General features: G+C 40.8%; 2 protein-coding genes across 2 annotated transcripts; both read right to left on the bottom strand.

Moving 5' to 3' along the window:
* Positions 1-3,447: 3,447 nt before the first annotated feature.
* Positions 3,448-7,088, bottom strand: LOC131904471 (zinc finger and SCAN domain containing protein 4C-like). The gene is made up of 4 exons (XM_059255608.1): positions 6,693-7,088; positions 4,227-4,386; positions 4,029-4,139; positions 3,448-3,656 (listed from the first exon to the last, which is right to left on the bottom strand). Exons 1-4 carry the CDS (start codon positions 7,086-7,088, stop codon positions 3,448-3,450), a joined length of 876 nt encoding a protein of 291 aa, XP_059111591.1.
* A 10,213-nt stretch (positions 7,089-17,301) lies between these two features.
* Positions 17,302-18,252, bottom strand: LOC131902749 (vomeronasal type-1 receptor 2-like). Its single transcript, XM_059253734.1, has one exon. It carries the CDS (start codon positions 18,250-18,252, stop codon positions 17,302-17,304), a length of 951 nt encoding a protein of 316 aa, XP_059109717.1.
* Between the last annotated feature and the right edge of the window lie 2,685 nt (positions 18,253-20,937).

The following is a 20,937-nucleotide window of genomic DNA, read 5'->3' as shown; positions in this document are numbered from 1 at the left end:
GCAGTTTCTCAGAAAATTGGAAATAAGTCTTCCTCAAGACCCAGCTATACCACTCTTGGCATATACCCAAGGAATGCTCAATCTTACCACAAGGACACATGCTCAACTATGTTCATATCACCACTACTCATAATAGCAAGAACCTGGAAATACCCTAGATGCCTCTCAATTGAAGAATGGATAAAGAAAATGTGGCACATATACATAATGGAATACTACTCAGCCGTTAAAAAACAATGATATCAAGAAATTTGCAGTCAAGTGGATGGAACTAGAAAATAGTATCCTGAGTGAGGTAACCCAGATTCAGAAGGAAAAACATAGTATGTACTCACTCATAAGTAGATACCAGATGTGAGGAAAGGGATGGCCAGACTGCAACCCACAGTTGCAGAGAGGCTAGCTAACAGGGAAATACCCTAGGAGGGACACATGGATGACCCAGTGAAGGAGAAGTGGATGAGATCTACAGGAGCAGACTGGATGTGTGGGAGGGGGTGTCAGAGGGTGAGGTGAGAACATAGAGAAATGGGAGGGTTGAGCTGGAACAGGGACAGAGTTGGAGGGTAGGAATGGAGATACCATGATAGATGAGGACATCATGGCAAAAGGAAGAGGCAGTGTGCTTGGGAGGCTCTCAGGAACCCATAAGGATGACACCACCTTGGACTGCTGGCAGTGGTCCATAGGGTGCCTGGACTGGTCCACTCTGGTGACTCGCCTAGCGCATACCCTAACAATCATCATAGAGCCTTTTTGCAGTGATTGATGGAGGCAGATGCAGAGATCCATGGCCAGGCACCAGGCTGAGCTCTGGGAATCCAACTGATGAGAGAGAGGAGGGATTCTGCAGGCGGGAAACATCGAGATCACAACAGGAGAAGTGCAGAGATGACCAGCCACACTGGTGGAAGCACATGAACTGTAGACTAGTGGCTGCGAAGCCCCCATGGGACTGGACTAGGCCCTCTGGATATAGAAGATGGTGGTTTGGCTCAAATTGTTTGGGGAACACCCAGGCAGGGGGATTGGTGTCCATCCCTGGTGCATGGACAGGCTTCTTGGAATTTGGTGCCTGTAGTGTGGTGCCTTGAGCAGCCTTGTTACAGTGGGAAGGAGCTTGGACCTGCCTAGGCTCAGTATGCTGGGTTTGCTGACCCCATTCGAGAACTTGATTTGAGGGATATAGGGATGTGGGGTGGCTTGGGAGGGAGAGCTGGGAGATTGGAAGAGGTAGGATCTGTGGGTGGTATGTAGAGTGAGTAGAAAATTTCTTAATAAAGAAAAATTGACAAAAAGGAACATAATATTACATAATACAGGTATTCTGATGAGCCATCTAGAAAGTGGATGACACAGAACATGGCATGTAGGATCTGGAGTCAAGAGACAGTCATGTAGTAAATGAAACAAATGGGCCACAGAGCTATGATTACAACTTTTAATTAATTTTTATTTAAAATTTATAATAATAGTGCATACTAAGGTGTTGCTTTGTAATACTTGATTTCAAGTGAAAGAACTTTCCTGTGTGGGGCTTTCCTTAAGGTGATCCTTTTCCATCCATATTTCCACAACATTGTCACACCAGACATGTCACTTGAGTGGCATATGAGAGGGAATAAACTACAGGATGGAACAATGAACTCCTTGCTCTCTAAGATCCAATGGAATTTCATCAATATTTGATACTTCATGTCTCTGAGAGTTAAGATTTTCTTACAAAATGAAGAACTAAGTGTTCCTTCTGAATCCCAGTTTGTGGAATCAGCATGGCTTTTCTGATATACTTTATGTTACAAAGAAGTTCTTGTGTGATTTGTCCTTAGAAATTTTTACATATGTATCCCTGTAAATGTTCTTATGATTACATATGGAAAATTGTGGTTCTACTCCAAAATTCTCTAATCCCACAAAGGCTACAATCTCTAAAGATGAAAAGGCTAAGAAATCCCCACAACCTCAGTCCAGGAATCTTTAAACTGAAATCTCGAGAGACTAAATCTACAAGTCTCATGAGGAAAAAAAAAACTGGAGAACTTATCATGAGGAAAGGGATCAGAAAGCCAAATGCTGGGGAAAGGATCAGCCACAAGGTATGCCAACAATAAGAACTTCAAAGTGGCCAGGTGGAGATGGCATACCCCTTTAATCCCAGCACAGCGGGAGACAGAGCCAGGCAAATCCCTTTGAGTTTGAGTCCAGCCTGGTCTACAGAGCAAGATCCAGGACAGGCACTAAAACTACAAGGAGTAACCCTGTCTTGAAAAAACAAAAACAAAAACAAAAAAAGAACTTCAAGGTCAAAATGTATAAATTGTATTGGTATTCATGTCAGCTCATTCTGTATTTTAATAAATTAAAGGCTCCTGGTGGCTAGCTGTAAGGCTGTACTACATACATCAGGGGAATATCATGGTTTGCCACAACATGTCTACAGGTTACTTGAACTCAGCTAGGCTTCAACCTGGAAATCACCAACACATACACAGATGCCAACATCTCAATCAGCCTGTGCTTGTCTTCAACGCTGCACAGAATCCTGTTTTACAATATACATATTAGTCCTTTTTCTTTTCTGTAAGATACTTTTTAGAGTTCATTCGTTGAAAACATTTGCCAATTGCCTTCTATTTGTCATTATGTGAGGTCAGCATCCACACAGCTCCCTCTATTCCATAAGTTTCTAGGGACCTGTGGCTAGAGCTATGAAGATTACAGTGGGACTATAACGGAACTGATAAAGATGGCTCATTTGAGCCACTGTGAGCAACTGAAGCTTTTTACTCTACATCAGGACCCTGTCCAACCTGTGGGGGCACATTCTTGAACGTTAAGCAGTAATCACTCATAGCATGGGAGATGGCTGAGAGGGCAATGCATTTATATTGCAAGCCTGAGACTTGGGATTGAAACTTTAATGGGGTACCAAAGTCAGAGGGAATGGCAGGGCACTGACATGAACCTGTAGAGATAAGGGCTGCAGAGCAGAGAATGTTTGGAATCTGTAGTACCAGACATACTTATGTACAAAGCTCCTAACAAGAAAGACACTGTCTCAAACAAGGCAAAATTAAAGAACTGACAACACAGTCCTCTATTGTCCACTCGTGCTGTGGAACTGAGACCAAAAAAAGCAAACAAAAACTCACAAAATCACAAGCACAGGCCACACAAAATATTCATGAGAGGCAATTGTATTACAATTCCATTCATTTATTTAATATATATCAGGCAGAAATTATAAGCTATTTAAGGCTTTAGAAAAATATTACTTAACATAAAACAGACTCATCTTCTTTATCCACAAAGACAGATGGAACAATCCAGAAGTTACAAGTCATGTCTTCAATGGTTACTTGCTGTTTAGAAGCTACATGCTTCTTCATGTACAGATGAAACAGTAAGTTGGAGCCCTGCTATTATGTGGTGAGGAAGGTACACAGTTCAGTCTGCTTTGTGGCAATTCCTCCGGTGACGGTGGTATGTGGATGACTGACGGAAGCTACGGTTACACAGGGAGCAGGTGTAGGGCTTCTCTCCTGTGTGAATCCTCTCATGAGCTTTCAGATTTGTTTGATTGCTGAAAGACTTTCCACAAGTACTACATTCGAAAGGTTTATTTTCCTGGTGTATGACCTTATGTACTCTCAGGTCTGAGCGAGTATAGAAGCCCTTATGACATGTTTTACAGACAAATGACTTTTGCTTCTTGTGTATTCTCTGGTGGGCGGCAAGTCTACTGGGATATTTAAAGGTTCTGGGACATTCCTCACATTTGTATGTCTTTGAGTCTCTGAGGGGTCTCTTTTGACGACGCCCATGTGTGGAGCTTGCATCAGGATTCTGGCAGTCTTCTGTCTGCTCTGGACTGGAGATAATCTCTGGTTGTACCTCCATAGGGACATCTTCAGAAGAAGTTCCTCTATGAAATTCTTCCTGGTACCTAGAGGTGACTTGACTTGTTCTGCTTAAATCCAGAGGATTTCCATCAGAAACACTTCTGTCTTTAGGTTCATTAAACTGACCTTGTTGGATAAGGGAAAGGGAGTCCATCTCATTTCCAGGACTACTATCCCCATCATTTACATCACTATTGCTCCAGCCATTGTTTTGGCTATCTTCCCAGTCTTCACGTCCTGTGGAAATAAGACAGTCTATGAAACTGTGCCCAAGAAAAGATCCCGACACAACCCCCTTCCTCTGTGCAGCTTCCTGACACTTACCTGTTGTCAATAACATGTCTTGGGGGATTGGCAAGGGTGTCTTTGCACTCTCTTGTATTGAACTTCTTGCTGATTGCTCCTCTTTCAAAAGGTTGATGGTTTCTTCTAAAGACATGTTCTTAGAAAAGAGGGCTTCCTGCCCCTGCATGGAGGTGTGAACCTATAAACAAAGCCAGAGGACCATTGCCAATGAATCTGTGGATTTGTGGATGAGTGAAAACCTGTCCTCTAACTGATTGCACGGGATCACTGAACTATGAGTTAGGTCATTTGTCTATCTCTCATCTCTAATGGTGTTATTCTGTCATTCACAAGTTATGTTTGCTAAAGTCCTTATTCACAATGTTTTTGCAAGTGTTGAGTCACTGTACCAAGGGAAAAGGTAAGGTTAGGGTTCTGCAATGTCTAGCCACAACATATTCTTCACCTGGTCAATGCATTGAACAAGGAAATGTATTCCTGTTCCAATTCAGAAAATAGAGACTTACTCCATCAAAAAAGGCTTCTCATTTTTTTCCAAGGACTGTCCCCATTCCACCCAATCTAGGGCAACTATAATGAAATAGCTGGTTTACTGAGAAGACACCAAGGCTAGGTAGGACATATCAAGGACGGAGGTAGTCTGGAGATCGAGAAGACCCAAAGGAGCCTGTAAAAATTCTGACATAGACTTGCCTGTGGGCCTTGCACCTCTAGGGCCTCTTCTGTTAATTGATGGGTGTTATCTGTTCTAATAATTTTTTTTTGTTTAACAAAGAGTTGTATGGCTAGTGTTTCTCTGTGTCTCCTTAATTTGTAGCTCCTTATTTTTCCTCCTTCTCTTGCACCCAGGATCTATAGTTATTAATCAGTGCCCAGAACCCTTAACATTTCTGTAGTCTTTGTCTGACAGATGGCTGCTATGCTAGAAGCTCCTTATTCAGCCTTTGATTAGTAATAGTTAGTTTTTTTCTGAAATTCTTAGGATGTCTACAGTAACTGTGTAATTGATGTCCTTTTGGTGTCCTGGTGTCATATTGGCAATTGTAACTTTCTGCTTTCATGCGCATGACTCTGACATTTTCATTCCCAGGTAGCTGAGGATTTCCCATCCCCCACTTATGGCCATTAGTCTGTCAGTGGTCCCTATCTCTTCCACTGTCACTTCACTTTGCTGTGGGAGTGGGTTGTATTTCCAATACCTATATTTTTGGTTGCTAAATTTAACTACTAACTCTAGATAAAAACCCTTGGTTGATGATGCCCCTAGTAGCATAGCTCTATTTCTAAGGTGTGTTGTTTTCTATTATTAAGTCCTTAGTACCACACACATCTGACTGAAACCCTTCTAACACATATATTGTCTCCACCTAAACATGCTGTCTCTGCTGTTAGGAAGCTGACAGCATTTTATTTGGAATTCAGTTTCAATCATGAAATGATCAGTTTAAAACAAAATCAAAGGAGTGAAATGTGGGATAAAACAAACTGAAATGACAACGTGTGCATAGAGTAAAAACCTGAAATAAACATCAGGGTGTGGTGGTGGACAGCTTTAATCCAGTACTTGAAGTGCTGGGAAAGTATAATTCCTCTGAATCCTACTCAAGCCAGTTGAATAAAAGTCAGTCCCAAATGGGAAAAAACCCTAAAGAAGCAACGAAACAAGCCAACTAATGTCCAAATTTAAAAGTTTAAGGCAATAAGAACTTATTTCAACCATGACATTTAGAAATGTATGTATGGGGTGTTTGAAAAATATCACCACCTTGACCATTTCTGAGAGTAACTGAGAATTATGCAAACCTAGACATTTATAGAAGTTTCAATGTAGTTTCATCCAAATTAAGAATTTCAGTTCTAAAACTTTGAATTGCAGCACTATTATTCATCAGGACTTTTCTTCAGGGTGTGTTGGTGTTGAATGCTCATTTAATAGCCACATTTCAGCATCAGAAATCATATTCTACATTCCTGCACATTGAGTTTTTTACATAGGAACTTAATGACATGTAGTAGACAATTTAGAAAACCATTAAGACAATTAGATCCCCAGTTTACACAGCCCAGGTCCTGGAATAACAGACTAGGTCTGAGAGCCAGAATTTTAAGTGTGTGCTGCAATTCCAACTAAATACTCATAATTACAATATAAAATCACCTACCTAAATGAGCCATCTTCCAATCCCAGCCAGGGTCTCTATTCTAAACCCTTACAAGCTTTGCTCAAATATCATCTCCCAGTCTCCCTATCATCATGTAAAGAATCTAAATATAATTGTATCAGTCAAAAGAGCCATGAGCTTCTTAAACTTATAATCCCATTAAATTTATATCACATTTACAGTAGTAAATAATCTCCACTGTAAATATTTTGTTGAAGTGGGACAGCCTCACATATAAAATAACTACATCTTCTTACTTTTCCCCAAATATAAATGACTGTCTTGATTGATAACTTAACCATCTCTCAACCAAGGTACTCACCATGATGGGAGGCTTCAAGCACTCATCAGTCAGATCCTCCATGAATCTCCCCAGGTTTCTGCCATTTGATTGCCACTTCTCTTTCAAGACAGACTTGTCCTTGTAGTGCCCAGTTTTGAGAAACTCAGCCAAGACCAGCTGAGAAATCATCTGCTCCTTGCTACTCTTTTCTGGCTTCAACCAGGAGGTAAACCACTTCCACATTGCTTGCAGTTCCTGCTTTGCACAGTAACCATTGTCATTTGTGGGAAAGTTGAGCTGAGCAGTTGAGAAGTTACAGATATCTTCTTCCCACTGTAGAGAAGTATCCTGGCTTGGAAGGAAGTTCTTGTTGTCTAATACAAGGCCACTTTCTGGTGACTGGGGTTTAAAAGAGTTGTTGTGCTGTGAAGCCATTCTGTTGAGACTCCTCAAAAAATTCAACTTTCTCAGTCAAGTATCTCTCTTGTGACTTGAAGATCTATTTAAGAAAGTTGTGAATATGTTAAAGCTATAAATTAAACTTGACATAATTAAATAACAACAACTAAGAGTCTTATCACAGATGGTTTCTATCTTATTGAGGATTTTCTATTGCTGTGAAAGACACCATAACCACAGCAACTCTAATAAAGGAAATATTTCATTTTGGTGGCTCACTTACAGTTCAGAGGTTCAGTCACTCATTTTGGGGAGCATGGCCTCAGAAAGTCAGAGGTGGTGCTAGAGCTGAGACTGATACACAGTACATCAACAGATATACTCTTACACATTGATTGAAGCTTGAGAAAAAGACCTCAAATCCAACCTGAATAGTGACTCAATTACTCCAGACGGTGAGGTCCACACTAAAGGTGTGCCCTCCACATCAAGGTCTGGATTAAAGGCATGTTTCATTCAGTCTTCTACAACAAGGCCACACCTATTCATAGTGCCACTCCCTATTTGTTTATGGGTCTCAGATACATTGCAATAACCACAGTTCCATTATTTCTTGACACTAAATACTTCAACAGAGTCCTACACAATTTATTCTAGAGACCAGAACAAAGAGATGGGAGTGTAACAGTCCATGACTCATCAGAGAGAAACAACCTGGGTTGAAGATGTTATGACCTGAAGGAAGAGAACAGCAAGGTGTTCAGTAGCACAGGGCTATCTGTTCCTTCCCTATAAAAGGTGAAGTTGTAGTTGCTGAACCTCAAATATTAAGATTCACCCTTGTCTCCCATTCTAAAGAGCCACAAAGCTAAACATTCATAAGAAAAACTTTGAAACTGAATGACCAACAACCTTTAACTCACAGGACAGCCAAGACAAGTCTATAAAAAAAGCATATTGCTATCCTTCAGAATTTTAATGGTTAAACCCTTAATCAGAAAGCTCCAAAGGACCACACTATATCTTTGAGATCTCCCAAAATTGTGAAGCAGCATCTCCCAAACCCCACAAATATTCACAAAACACACATACTCAAGCAACAAAGAAGTCAAAGGTTCCTATTCTACAGTTACTTGCCTCTACAGTGAATTTCTCCAGTGATTCCAGCTGGCACTAGGAGCCGATGTGTCTCCAGGTCACGACTCTTCTTCATCTGAGGTTCTGTTCAAGTTGAGTTCCTTTTATAGTGCCTGGCTTCAGTGATTCAATCTGAGATGCCAATCATTTGATAATAAGATTGGACCACACCTCCTGTGTGTGGGTGTGGCAGTCAACACTTTCATCCTAGCATTCAGTAAGTGGACTGAAGGGTCTCCAGTCCCAGAATAGCCTGGTAGTGTAGAAAGACCAGTGAAAAGCCTTACTAGAGCAGAAAAAAACAAGCTAACCAAGCGGGAAAGATACTTGCCCCTCTGATTGAATTACACATGGAATCCTCCCTCAGCCCCAGCTCTGCATCTCTATGCAATCCTGGATTATGCCATGGAAGGAGAACACATCCAAAGCAAGCATAGTCAGTCACTGCAGTGAAAGGGGACAGTAGGACGCTGAAAGGAATTATAAAGATTGTCAATCACCTACTATGACTTCTGACATACAACTCATTCCAAACTGGTTAAAAATTTCTGATATCCACAGGGTTTGGAATTCAAATGGTGTAGTGAACAAGGTAAAGCCTTGGCAGTAGAATGAGACACACATAGAGAAGAGCCTAGGAGGTGTCTGAAGCACAACATAGAAAAGCCAGCCTTTCCTGGGCTCATCTCTAGGAACAAAGTGGAGATGTTTGACTTGTTTTACATGATGTACAATAGATATGTGAGGAGGATTGTAGATTAGGGTGGAATTAAAATGTATATACAAAATGAATATTTTTGCCGGGCGGTGGTGGTGCACGCCTTTAATCCCAGCACTCGGGAGGCAGAGCCAGGCGGATCTCTGTGAGTTCGAGGCCAGCCTGGGCTACCAAGTGAGTTCCAGGAAAGGCGCAAAGCTACACAGAGAAACCCTGTCTCAAAAAAAACCAAAAAAAAAAAAATGAATATTTTCCTATGGTGATATTTTAATTGTGCTAAAAAGTGATTTTATTTGTATGTTAATAGATAAAGTTTGCATGGAGATCAGAGGTTATAGGGAACCTGGAACAGAAATCAGGCAGTAGTAGACCAAGCCTTTAATCCGATGACATGGCAGGCAGAGTCTTTGTGTGGTCAAGGACACAGTCAAGCCTGGTGACACAAGCCTTTAATCCCAGTACCAACCATAGAGACCTGGAAGTCTGTATAGACAGGCAGTGACTAGGAAGACATGTGGCTGGTCTTAGAGTCAATGAGAAGGCAGAACAGGAAAGTAATAAAAGCTCAGGTTAGGCAGGATGAAGCTCTCTGGTGTAGGAAACTACAACTTGATGGTGAACTAAAGGGTAGTCAGTGGCTCTTCACTAATTCTCTGATCTCTTCGGCTATTACCCCTATATTTGGCTCTGTGTTTCTTTTTTATTAAGACTGTTTAGAAATTTGTCTACATTTTCCTGTCTTTTTTTCTTTGCTTTTCTAATTTTTTGGTGTGTGCTTGTTTTTTCAAATGGCTGCCTTGTTAGCCAGGTCTACTCACAAACTCATTAGGTTGTAGACAATGATTTTGCACTACAATTCTATGGCTTCAAAGTACTCAGTGCTGGGGGCCCAGAGCTGTCTCACTACTTCAAGAATCCATTTTGGTTTTCTGTCTGTTCTTTACTGTCTTGTTGTTGCTGCTGTTCTGTTTTTTAAAACATTGTCTCACTATGTATCCCTGGCTGGACTGTAACTCTTATGTAGTCCAGTTTAATTTCAAACTCGCAAATGCTTGCTCTGGAATTAAAGTGCAGGGATTAAAGGCTTGTGTCATTATGAATGAATTTCTCCAAGCATGCTGATTGTTAGGTTGAATTGTTTCCTCTGATATCCACATGTTCGGATCTTATGCCCAAAGACTATGGTCTTATATCAAAATGTGCTGAATCCCAACAAATTGAAAGAACCCCAAATGCTATCATCCCAAAGAAGCCTTAAAGCTCAGTGACTAATATTTCTGAAGTCTGAAAACCATAACACTAAAATTGTGAATGTTTAAACCTCAACACTCAGTTCTTCTGGGAGAATAAAAAAATCCACATAATAGGAAAAAATGATCAAAGTTTGCAAATGGATTAACCAAAAGGTGTGAAAATGATTGAATCTTCAGTTTGTTGATAATATTCTGGGTTTTAGGTAATTAAAGCAATGTTGGCCAGAAGAAACACTCCTATGAAAACATTTGTTCCCAGAGAATCATAAACATACCCCTGTGTTTACTATTCATGAGAATTGCAGGGGAAACAATTCAGCCTTACAATTCCAATGCTTGGAGAAAGTCAGGTGCCTTTAATCCCTACACACACCTTTAGTCCTAGCACTAAATAAACACAAGCAGGTGCTTGTCTGAGTTGAGACCATCTCAGACTATGGAGTGAATTCCAGCTGGGGTTTCAGAGATAGAAAGTCTCTCAAACCAGAATTAAAGAGAAAAACAAACAAAAAGGATGCCTGAAGGAGGGAGGCAATCTTCAACCCCACATCGGAGGAGTAGAAGCCACAGAATTGTAGTGAAAGGCCACCCACAATGACTTTGTGAATTTATAAGAAGAATGGACTCAAAGTAAACATATTGCAACAACAAAATTAAAGATAGAGAAGTAAACAAAGGGAAAAAAAGTAATCAAAGGAAAAATGAAGAGAGACCAAAAATCACCTTGCTCTTTTGGGCCACCCAATTTTAATTGCTCCGCAGATCACAGTCCTCATCTCATGTCTATCAAACCTCATGTTTTCCAAAAAGAAATACATGCCACTCTCTCTGCCAACAGAAATGAACCTGCTACAACCTCTGGTTTTTCTATGTTGTGTCTCAGACTCTCTTGGTTGCCTCCTGCCCTCTGTCTCATTCCAGTGCCAATGGTCCACTAGATTGAAGACTATTGATTTGACCTCTCCTGGCAACAATCAATCATAAATAGCTCCTTGGTTACTGATGGAAATTTAACAACTCTTATCAAAACTACATTGAAAATGGAAGGAAGAATGAAGGATTAAATAAATAAAAAAGGAAAGAAAGAAGAAATGAAGAGAAGATTAGAAGATTGTACTTTAAGGTGCAAAGGTATTAAGCATTACTTTTGGGATCTGGTGGAAATAATTAGATTTTCATCAGAAAGGATGGATACAGTTCATTCTACATCTAGTAGTAAATACCCGACAGTTCCTGTTGAAATATTTTTAAACTCAATTCTAGTCACAGCAATATAGTCAATTCACCCTACCCTGGAAAATCTCAAGTTTATCTTTATCTATATGTACATATGAAAGTCATTCTCACCTGCATACTGTGGGATGCCACAGTAGCAATTGCTGAGCTGAACCGCTGAGTCTGTCCTGTGTTAGATGACACTCTGGCCCTGATTTATTGCTTTCTTATACCCTGGTCCCCTTTCCTACTACAGAAGTGGATTTCAACTCAACTCTCAATCCATAATATCATGTACATAAAGAAATGAAGAAATTTTAAATGACTCTCCATCAATTAGGTGTCAGTTCAAATATGTACAAATCAAAAGAGCAAATCCAATGAATCAATCAGGAGGACTTCAGGAGAAAACATCTCTGTGAGCCAGAAGTTTCTCAAGGGATGCACAACATGCAAAGAGCCTGTGTTAAGAATATGAAGTTGCTGAATGTAGTGTTGTACCCAGAATCCCCAAAGATCACCAAGAGACCAAATCTGATAAAAAATAAAAAAGAAAGCAAAGTCTTTTTACTGTTGTTGGGTATACCCTGGCGTCACTGACTGTCTGATGCAGCAGAGCAGGAGAGACCCAGAGTAGCAATGGGGCAGGGTTTTCACGGGGTAAAGCAAGGGGTTCTTCTGGTCTTCAGACTACATAGGAACAGACTTGGGATTGATTTATGTGAGTGACAGTTATACAAGTAACTTTAATTGGCTAGGGTTATTTTGGGGTTACAGTTACCCATTTCTGGGCAGACATGGACCAGTCCCATGTTTTGTCCCTGAGCTGCTGTGGAGACTGGCTGGCCTAGCAAGTGCTGACTGTAGGGTCTGGCTCAGTGGCACAGACTTGGTGTGTCCTATCCCCTGTCCTGCTGGCAGGGGCATCAGTGATTAACTGTCTATTCATGGCCCTCCCAGAAACTAATAGCTCAGTTCATGAAACTGACATTGAGGCCTGATCTCTGAGAGAAGACTATGGTGGTATTGTGTTCCCCAAAATATTGTGTACCCTAATATCTGTGGTCAGAGAACTAGATACTTAGGATAGGCAGTGGTAGGTAGCACACACCTTTAATCCTACCATTCCAGAGACAGAAATCCATGTGTTCAAGGATACAGCCAAGTATATTGACACATGCCTTTATTCCCAGAAAGTGAGCCTTTAATCCCAGGGAGTGATGGTAGAAAGCAGAAAGGTATATAAGGCGTGAGGACCAGAAACTAGAAGCATTTGGCTGGTTAAGCTTTCAGGATTCGGAGCAGCACAGTTCAACTGAGAACCATTCAGATATGAGGACTCAAAGGCTTCCAGTCTGAGGAAACAGGATCAGCAAAGGAACTGGCAAGAACTTTTAAGAGTCCTGCTACATCTGGCGGCCAACATTTGTGCTACAAATTCAGGAAAAAGCCGCTTGCCTGTGGCCTTGTGGGCCCCAGCTCAGACCCGAACTACACTCTGCCGGTTGTGGTGGCACATGCCAGTAAGATTTACTGAAGAAGGCAGAGGGAGGAGGATCCTGAGTTTGAGGCCAAGGTAGGAGAAGCTTTGGCTGGGGCCGAGCCACAAACAGTGGTGGGACCATGGAGGCAGTGGCTGCTGCTCCGAGTTGCTGGCTCCTTCTCATCTTATTGGTGATGATGTTGATGCCTCTACCTGGGATGAAGGGTTTTCTGATGCTTGTTCAGAGAATTGCCAGGACCATCGTGTTACAAGAAAACATCGAAAAAGGTCAATTTGGGAAAGATTGGCAAGACTATTGCTGTGAAGATTTTCTCTTCTAGGGAAGAACGTTCACGGTTCCCGGAAACAGAGGTTTATGAGACTTGTGTTTCCTCCAAACCACAGAGGAGGGACAAAAAAAAAATTCTAAAGGGAACCATGACCACACCTAACAGCGACTTTGGAATCTTCAAAGGATGATAGGATCCCACAATGATGATTCCACATGGACTATGGTAAAGCCATTAAGCTGATTAACACCAAGGAAAGATGGCTTTGGACTACAAACTGCTCAGGAAAATTTGGAGATGGCTAGCTGAGATGATTCAGCCTGACAGACTACTCGAGCAAGGACTTGAGACAAGCCCTGAACTTTCCTACTAAGCAGCGACTGGACAAATGATACAGGACTTGACAATTAACCCAAAAATTTTCTTTTCAGGATTCCCTACAGATATCTTCACACCTAGAAAGCAGGAAGTAACTTTAAGAAAACAACACCCACATTCCCAAGCGGTGGAATGGGAGGTTTTTGGTTGTTTTATGAGTTATGAATATTGTCATTGTTTATGATGGTTGGTTACAAGTTGTTAATTGTTAATGGTCAGGAAAAAAGCTGATCATGGAGATTAGATTCAGAGGTTTTGTTTTAAAAAAAAAAGGAAAAATAAAGAAGAGAATATACATATGAGGTAGATCACTGAATCTACCCTGAGAAAAACAGATAAAGAAGTAATAAGATAAATGGGTAGATAATTGAATGCACTCTAAAAAGAAAAAGAGGAATATATAAAAATGACAAAAGGTAGATTACTGAATCTATTATGAAAAGAAAAATACTTTTAAAAAGGAACTACTTGTTTTACGTAGGATAAGTAATGAAAATTAGTTTGTCTGAGTTTATCAAATGTTACTGGACTGGACATTGTTAATATATATATTATGGAGTTTTTTACTGTATATATTGTATATACTTATTAGATAGTTATTCTTGTATTAGTTATAAGATTTTTAAATTTTAGACAAAAAGAGAAGAAATGTGGTGGTATTGTGTTCCCCACAATATTGTGTACCCTGATAAACTTATCTGCGATCAGAGAACAGAAAAGCCACTAGATGCTTAAAATAGGCAGTGGTAGGTAGCACACACCTTTAATCCTAGTATTCCAGAGGCAGAAATCCATGTGTTCAAGGATACAGCCAAGCATGGTGACTCACGCCTTTAATCCCAGAAAGCAAGCTTTTAATCCCAGGGAGTGGTGACAGAAAGCGGAAAGGTATGTAAGGCGTTAGGACCAGCATTTGGCTGGTTAAGCTTTCAGGCTTTGGAGCAGAAGTTCATCTTAGAGCCATTCAGATAAGAGGACTAGATACTTAGGATAGGCAGTGGTAGCACACGCCTTTAATCCTAGCGTTCCAGGGACAGAAATCCATCTGTTCAAGGTTATATGCAGGCATGATGACACACACCTTTAATCCCAAGAAGTGAGCCTTTAATCCCAGGGAGTGATGGCAGATAGCAGAAAGGTATATAAGGTGTAAAGACCAGGAACTAGAAGCATTTGGCTGTTTAATCTTTTTTTTTTAAGTTTTGATTTGAATTGCTTGGGTCTAATAAGGTAGGGTGGGCTAGCCTCAGACTTTCTATCTTGTTTGAACTCACCTCAGATTCATAACCATACTCCTGTCTCAGCCTACAGAATGGTAGAATTATTGTACTAAAACACTATAACAGACAGTACACATGTTTTCAACAGATTATCTTTAAATGATATTCACCTTATATAGATGTCTACTATCTTGGAAATCATGGAACTGAATAATCTCTTATAACCTATCCCATTTTTCATATAGTGCAACTATTCAGACAAAAACACAGGCTTCAATACCCCCACCCTTGAAATATAAATTAGTAAAAAGAAGTGGATGAAGGAAAAAGTGCTTTAACAGAATTAGATAATATTAGATTAGAAATACATAAATCCTAAAAATCATGGTAGGAAAACTTTCAGTTTTATAATGAATAAAATTATGTATTATTTATTTATTAGCATTGATTTAAATGAACTTGTTCCTTGTTTAAATTCTTATTCCTGTTATTTCATAGGAAGAGGAAAAATAGTTGTTGTCTTCTCTAGGGTATGTATTTTTTTTTCTCTTGTATATACAAAGCTGAAATTCTAAGCATGTATTAATCACATAATTTGGAAAAATATAGAACCCATTCTACATAATGTTGTAAGTCCTGGAGGATCAACTTGAGTTGACAGCCTCCCAAAAGTTGCAGTATTTGCTATCTTCTGCCAGCAGGCATTGAGATGTCCATTTTACAGCAATGTAAAAAGACAAAAAAAAGCCTCAAAATTTAACTCCATTTAAATATGCTGTAGCCACCACAATGACTCATAGGATTTTATCAGTACAATTTAGAATACTATTGAATACTATTGAGTTATTTAGTTAATTTCTTCAATGTTTTGACTAAAAAAATGACTAAAACAATTTAGAGTGGAATTGGTTTATTTCAGCTTGCAGTTTGAGTACACAGTCCATCATGGGAAGGAATCATGGTATCAAGAGGTTGACGCAGCTGATCACATGGTATCTCTAGACAGATAGCAAAGAGAGATGCATGCTAGTTCTCAACTTGTTTTCCCCAGTTTATTCAGTCCAGGAATCTAACCAGAGAACCAATGGCTGTGCCGAATTAGAGTGGGTCCTCTACCTCCATTAACCCAGCTTTAAACTCCCTCAAAGATGTATCCAGATTCTGTCTGTTGTGTGATTCTAGATCTTATAAAGTGGACTATCAATATTAACCATCATGTTACCTCATGTTAGACTTGCACAAATAATAAAGAACATATGTATATATTCATGAACAGAAATCAACAACTGTGACACATTGAGAGATTAGAAAAATACTATCTTTTCTATGGCAGGGAAAAGAGAGTGTGGAGATTAAGTTGGGAACACTGATGAATACAGTAGGACAACGTATGGAGAATGCTTGTAGAAATGTAGAGGTTAACCTCCACAGCCTTGGGTTGTCATAGACTGTCATACAGAATGCCAGGGTGCAAGCAACTGAGTAGGAGGTAACAACGGCCCACAGCAGAATTGGGATGACTAGGAAAGTCTCTGTTTTCCAGGGAAGTCTTAGGAAACAATGGGCACAGCAAATAGACAGCATTTGTCATTTCTTCCCATAGGGGAACCTGGAAGTGGAGCCACAAACCCACATCATAAGATCAGATGCAGAACATCGGTGAAGTCAAAACGTGAATGAATAAAATGGAATTGATCACATAAACATGCCAAAGATTCTGGATTTCTCTTTGCTCTTCTTTTCTGTAATTCAGTTGCAGCAGTGGGATCAGAGTCCAGGCTGTGCTTAAAGAGAAACACATACCTCAACAGCTAATTAGATATCTTTAAGCGTATCATATTTTTTTTAATTTTCTATGAGCAATTTTCTAGTCATTTTACATATCAGCCACAGATCCCCCTGTCCTCCCTTCTTCCAACCTCCAGCCTTCTCCTGCAATCTACCCCCGATTCCCACCTCCTCCAAGGCAAGGTCTCCCCTGGGGAGTCAGCCCAGCCTGGTACATTCAGTTGAGGCAGGTCCAATCCCCTCCTCCCTGCACCAAGGCTGAGCAAAATGTCTCAGCATAGGCTCTGGGTTCCAAAAAGCTGGCTCATGCACCAAGGACAGGTCCCAGTCCCACCACCTGGGGGACCTCCTAAACAGTTCAAGCTAATTAATTGTCTCACTTATCCAGAGGGCCTAGACCAGTTCCATGGGGGCTCCTCACTTCATTTGTTTCCGGGAGTTTGGCTATATGTTCCTGTGCTTTTTCCAATCATGGTGTCAATATCTCTTGCTCATATCACACTTCCTCTCTCTCATCGATTGGACTCCTGGAGCTCCACCTAGTACATGATGATCCCCAATCTCTTAGCTTTTAGAATAAAAATAAAGGGATATCTTCATGTCATGGAACTGCTTAGGCAGCATTATGACTGCAGTAACAACTGGCAATGCTTAATTTAGAGAGCCATTAACTTGCTAAACAACACCTGGTCATGTGTGAGTCTAATGATCAGTAATAGATGAAAGAATGTTTAAATTTATCATAACACACACATCATCATGTTAAATTACCTTCTCCTACAGCAGGGAAAATGATTCTTTGTACCAGATTTGTTATTACAGATGAAGATGAAGGGGCAAAATGTGGGAAAAAATGTGTCTAGGAATGTAAATATGTTGATTATCCACAGACTTGGATTGTCAAATGCCACATTATAGATAACTAATATGAAGGACATTGAATAGGAGAGGACAAAGGTACAGACAAGGGTCAAGATGGTTTTTGTGGCTCTGTCTTCAGGGGAGACTCTGAGAGAATGCTGGGCACTGTGAATATGTTGTAGCTGAATCTTGTGCCTGTAGAGGATGCGCATCATGAAGTCACTGGTCCAAACCATGAGACCCAAATACAGACCATCAATGAAACAATGCAATAAAAGACGTAGTACAGTTACAAGATTGCTAGCAACAAATGCCGAGCAGTACCCCAACTTGATTTTCTTGGTGAAGTTTTTGTTAGTATCAGGTCCAATCACATCTATAGCTGTTTTGCTGTTTAGGAGCAGATGCACAAGCCAGCTGAGTGAGCAGGAACGAGCCATGTACTTGGAGACTCTGTGTTTAAGCTTCATCCACCTGGAGTTGCTGGGGCTGATTGTGATTGCTTGGAAGCAACTCAAGAGGCAGGTGCAGTGCAGGGAAATGGCCCGGGCCACTCGATTACTGTAGAGAGTGAGTTTACATAAAAGGTCACCCAGGAAATATTGCAAGCCCAGCTGTACCATTATGTGAGGAATTACTCTTGAGATAATGACCAAGGAATTGGCTAGAATCAAATGCCTTAAAATCTGGTCTTTGGGCATCAGACTTTTTCCAGTGAATACAGACATGATATATGGAAGAAGAACTGACCAGTTGCCAAGAATCCCAACAGCTGTTAGAGAAAAAAAAAGAATCCCCATTGGCAAGTTCTCAGGAACCATGTTCTTTTCACCTGAGATAAACAAATTTAACAGCATCAATACAACCAGGAAGAAGACATGTAAATGTGTATTAATTATTTGTAGCTCAAATAACATCATTATCGATATCATGAAATTTGCAGGCAAATGGATAGAACTAGAAAATATCATCTTGAGTGAGCTAACCCTGACTCAGAAAGACAAACATGGTATGTACTCACTCATAAGTGGATACTAGATATAAGGCAAAGGACAACCAGACTACAACCCACAGCTCCAGAGAAGCTAGCTAACAAGGACCCTAAGAAGGACACATAGATAGCCGAGTGAAGGAGAAAGAGATGAGGTCTACATTATCAAACTGGGAGTGTGTGTGTGTGGGGGGGGTGATGGAAGGCAAAGAATGGGGATGAGAACATAAGGAAATGGGAGGGTCAAGCTGGAACAGGGACAGGGTGGGAGAGTAAGGAAAGAGATACCATAAAAATGAAGACATCATGGGAATAGGAAGAGGCAGGGTGCTGGGGAAGTTCTCAGGAATCCACTGGATTACCCCACCTTGGACTCTGGCAATGGTCGAAAGGATGCCTGGACTGATGTACTCTGGTGAACAGACTAGTGAATACCTTAACTGTCATCATAGAGCTTTTATCTAGTGACTTATGGAAGCAGATGCAGAGATCCACAGCTGAGCACCAGGCTGAGCTTCGGGAATCTAATTGATGAGAGAAAGGAGGGATTCTGTGGGCAGGGGAAGTGGAGATCATGATGAGAAAACATACAGAGATGGCCAGCCATGCCAGTAAAGCCCATGAACTGTGGACTAATAGCTGTAGAGCCCCAGTAGGACTAGACTAGTTCCTCTGAATATGGGAGACAGTTGTTTAGCTTGAACTGTTTGGGGGTGGGCGGCAGGTAGGAGGATCAGGATCTGTCCCTGGTGCATGGGCGGCTTTTTGGGGACCAGTGCCTAGGGTGTGACACCTTGCACAGCCTTGGTGCAGGGGGGAGGGGCTTGGACCTGCCTCAGCTGAGCGTGCCAGGCTCTGCTGACTCCCCATGGGAAACCTCAATTTGGAAAATGTGGGGATGAGGGGGTGGGTTGGGTGGAAGTCTGGTGGTGGGAAGAGGGAAGAGAGGGAGATTTGTGGTTGGCATGTAAAGTGAATAGAAAACTTCTACTCATAGAAGTTTATACTAAGTCACATACTTGCTTAATAAATTCTGTGGTTAAGTGTTGTAGTGAGGTAGGAAGAGAGCAACAAATACATTGCGTAGAACAAGAGACTTAACAGCACACTAGCCTGAAATTAGACGGGAAGAAGGGGATAAGACAAAATACATTGGTTCACAGGGTGAAAAGTGTCAGGCTATTAAACAATGTGGAAAATCAGGCAATGTAGGAGATACTGTGTTCAAACAAGACAGCTCCAATGAGTCAGATTTTGTGATAGATGCCGTATTTGGGTTCAGTCATTTCATCAGTCTATAATGAATAATAAGCAGTTCTTCCAAAATAATGGGAAGTGGAAGATGTAAAGAGATAATAGAACATCTAGAAAGGAACGACTTTGTCAGTACACAGATAGCTCAATATGAAATTTCTTCAACAACATGGAGGAAAAGTGATAAAAGGTCTAAACCAGAAAATGAATGCTAGTCATCTCTCTGATGCACTTCAAAGGAGAATTTTCCATAAATTCATTTTGAAAAACTAGAAAAGTGTCTTTCAGGCTGGGCATCAAGGGAACTGGAGAAGCTGTGTCTGAATTTGTAGTGGATTCACATACAGAGGGAAGTGCTCAGAAGCAACAGTTCCCAGAATGCCCCCCCACCCCCACTCTGCTCTCCTTGCAGTGTTCTTTGCTTGAGTCCAGCCCTGTCCAGCCTGTGATGCTCTTTCTGGGTTCCTGGAAGGGCCAGCACTCTCCATCACCTTTTCACTTGAACCCTGGGCTCATGTCCTACATGTCTGCTGAACTTCAGATTGTACCAGGAATGGTCAAAACCACACCAGTCAACAGTTAGCTTTCCCCATCGGGTTTTCAATCAAGAATAGTATTCATAAAACTCATGATAAAGTGCTGAGGATAATAGTAACTGTGTTTTCTGTACATCCCTTAAGCTGATGCAGAAGGGTATCTATTGTCCCAAACTTTTGCAAAACTAACTGGAAGAATTCTCAGTTGAAACACAGGAATTCTAAATGAGTCTGCAATGAGGAGGAGCCAATCATACTGTGTGTGCATTGTTGCTCAATATGCACACTGTCCATTCAGTCACACAAAAGCTGTGGTTTAAAGTACCTATTTCTTTAAGAAAATAAATCATCTTTTTTTAGGAAGTCATTAATGGCTTACACACCTGTGATTTTAAGATTGGTAACTTTGGGGGCTGGGGAGATGGGTTAGTAGTTAAAAGCACTTGCTATTCTTTCAAAGAACCTGGGTTCTGTTTGTGACACCCACAGAGTGCCTCACCACTGCCTGCAACTCTGGCTCTAGGAAGAATCTGATACCTCTGGGCTCTACTGGCTCCTGTACACATATATGAACATACCCACAAACAGATAGAAACACAAATACCTGTAATCTAAAATAATAGAAATAAATCTTAAAAGGAACTTTTCTCCAAAAGGAGGGAAAAATAAGAGCAGAATTCAACCCCTAAAATGGATAATACATGGGCAGAATAGATGGGGTAAAAGGTAAGAGCACTTACTACAAGTATCAAGACCTGAGT

This window comes from Peromyscus eremicus, chromosome 1, assembly GCF_949786415.1.
Source record: "Peromyscus eremicus chromosome 1, PerEre_H2_v1, whole genome shotgun sequence".
NCBI classification, from domain to species: Eukaryota; Metazoa; Chordata; class Mammalia; order Rodentia; family Cricetidae; genus Peromyscus; species Peromyscus eremicus.
This window is presented reverse-complemented; position numbering and strand designations above follow the sequence as displayed.

Excerpts from the sequence above, each read along its gene's own strand:
- LOC131904471 (XM_059255608.1), bottom strand. The coding sequence starts at position 7,088 with ATGGCTTCACAGCACAACAACTCTTTTAAACCCCAGTCACCAGAAAGT. Across the intron at positions 4,140-4,226 it reads AGACATGTTATTGACAACAG|GACGTGAAGACTGGGAAGAT; the intron begins GTAAGTGTCAGG and ends TTATTTCCACAG. Across the intron at positions 3,657-4,028 it reads CCTTTCCCTTATCCAACAAG|ACCTGAGAGTACATAAGGTC; the intron begins GTCAGTTTAATG and ends ATACTCGCTCAG.
- LOC131902749 (XM_059253734.1), bottom strand. The coding sequence starts at position 18,252 with ATGCTGTTAAATTTGTTTATCTCAGGTGAAAAGAACATGGTTCCTGAG.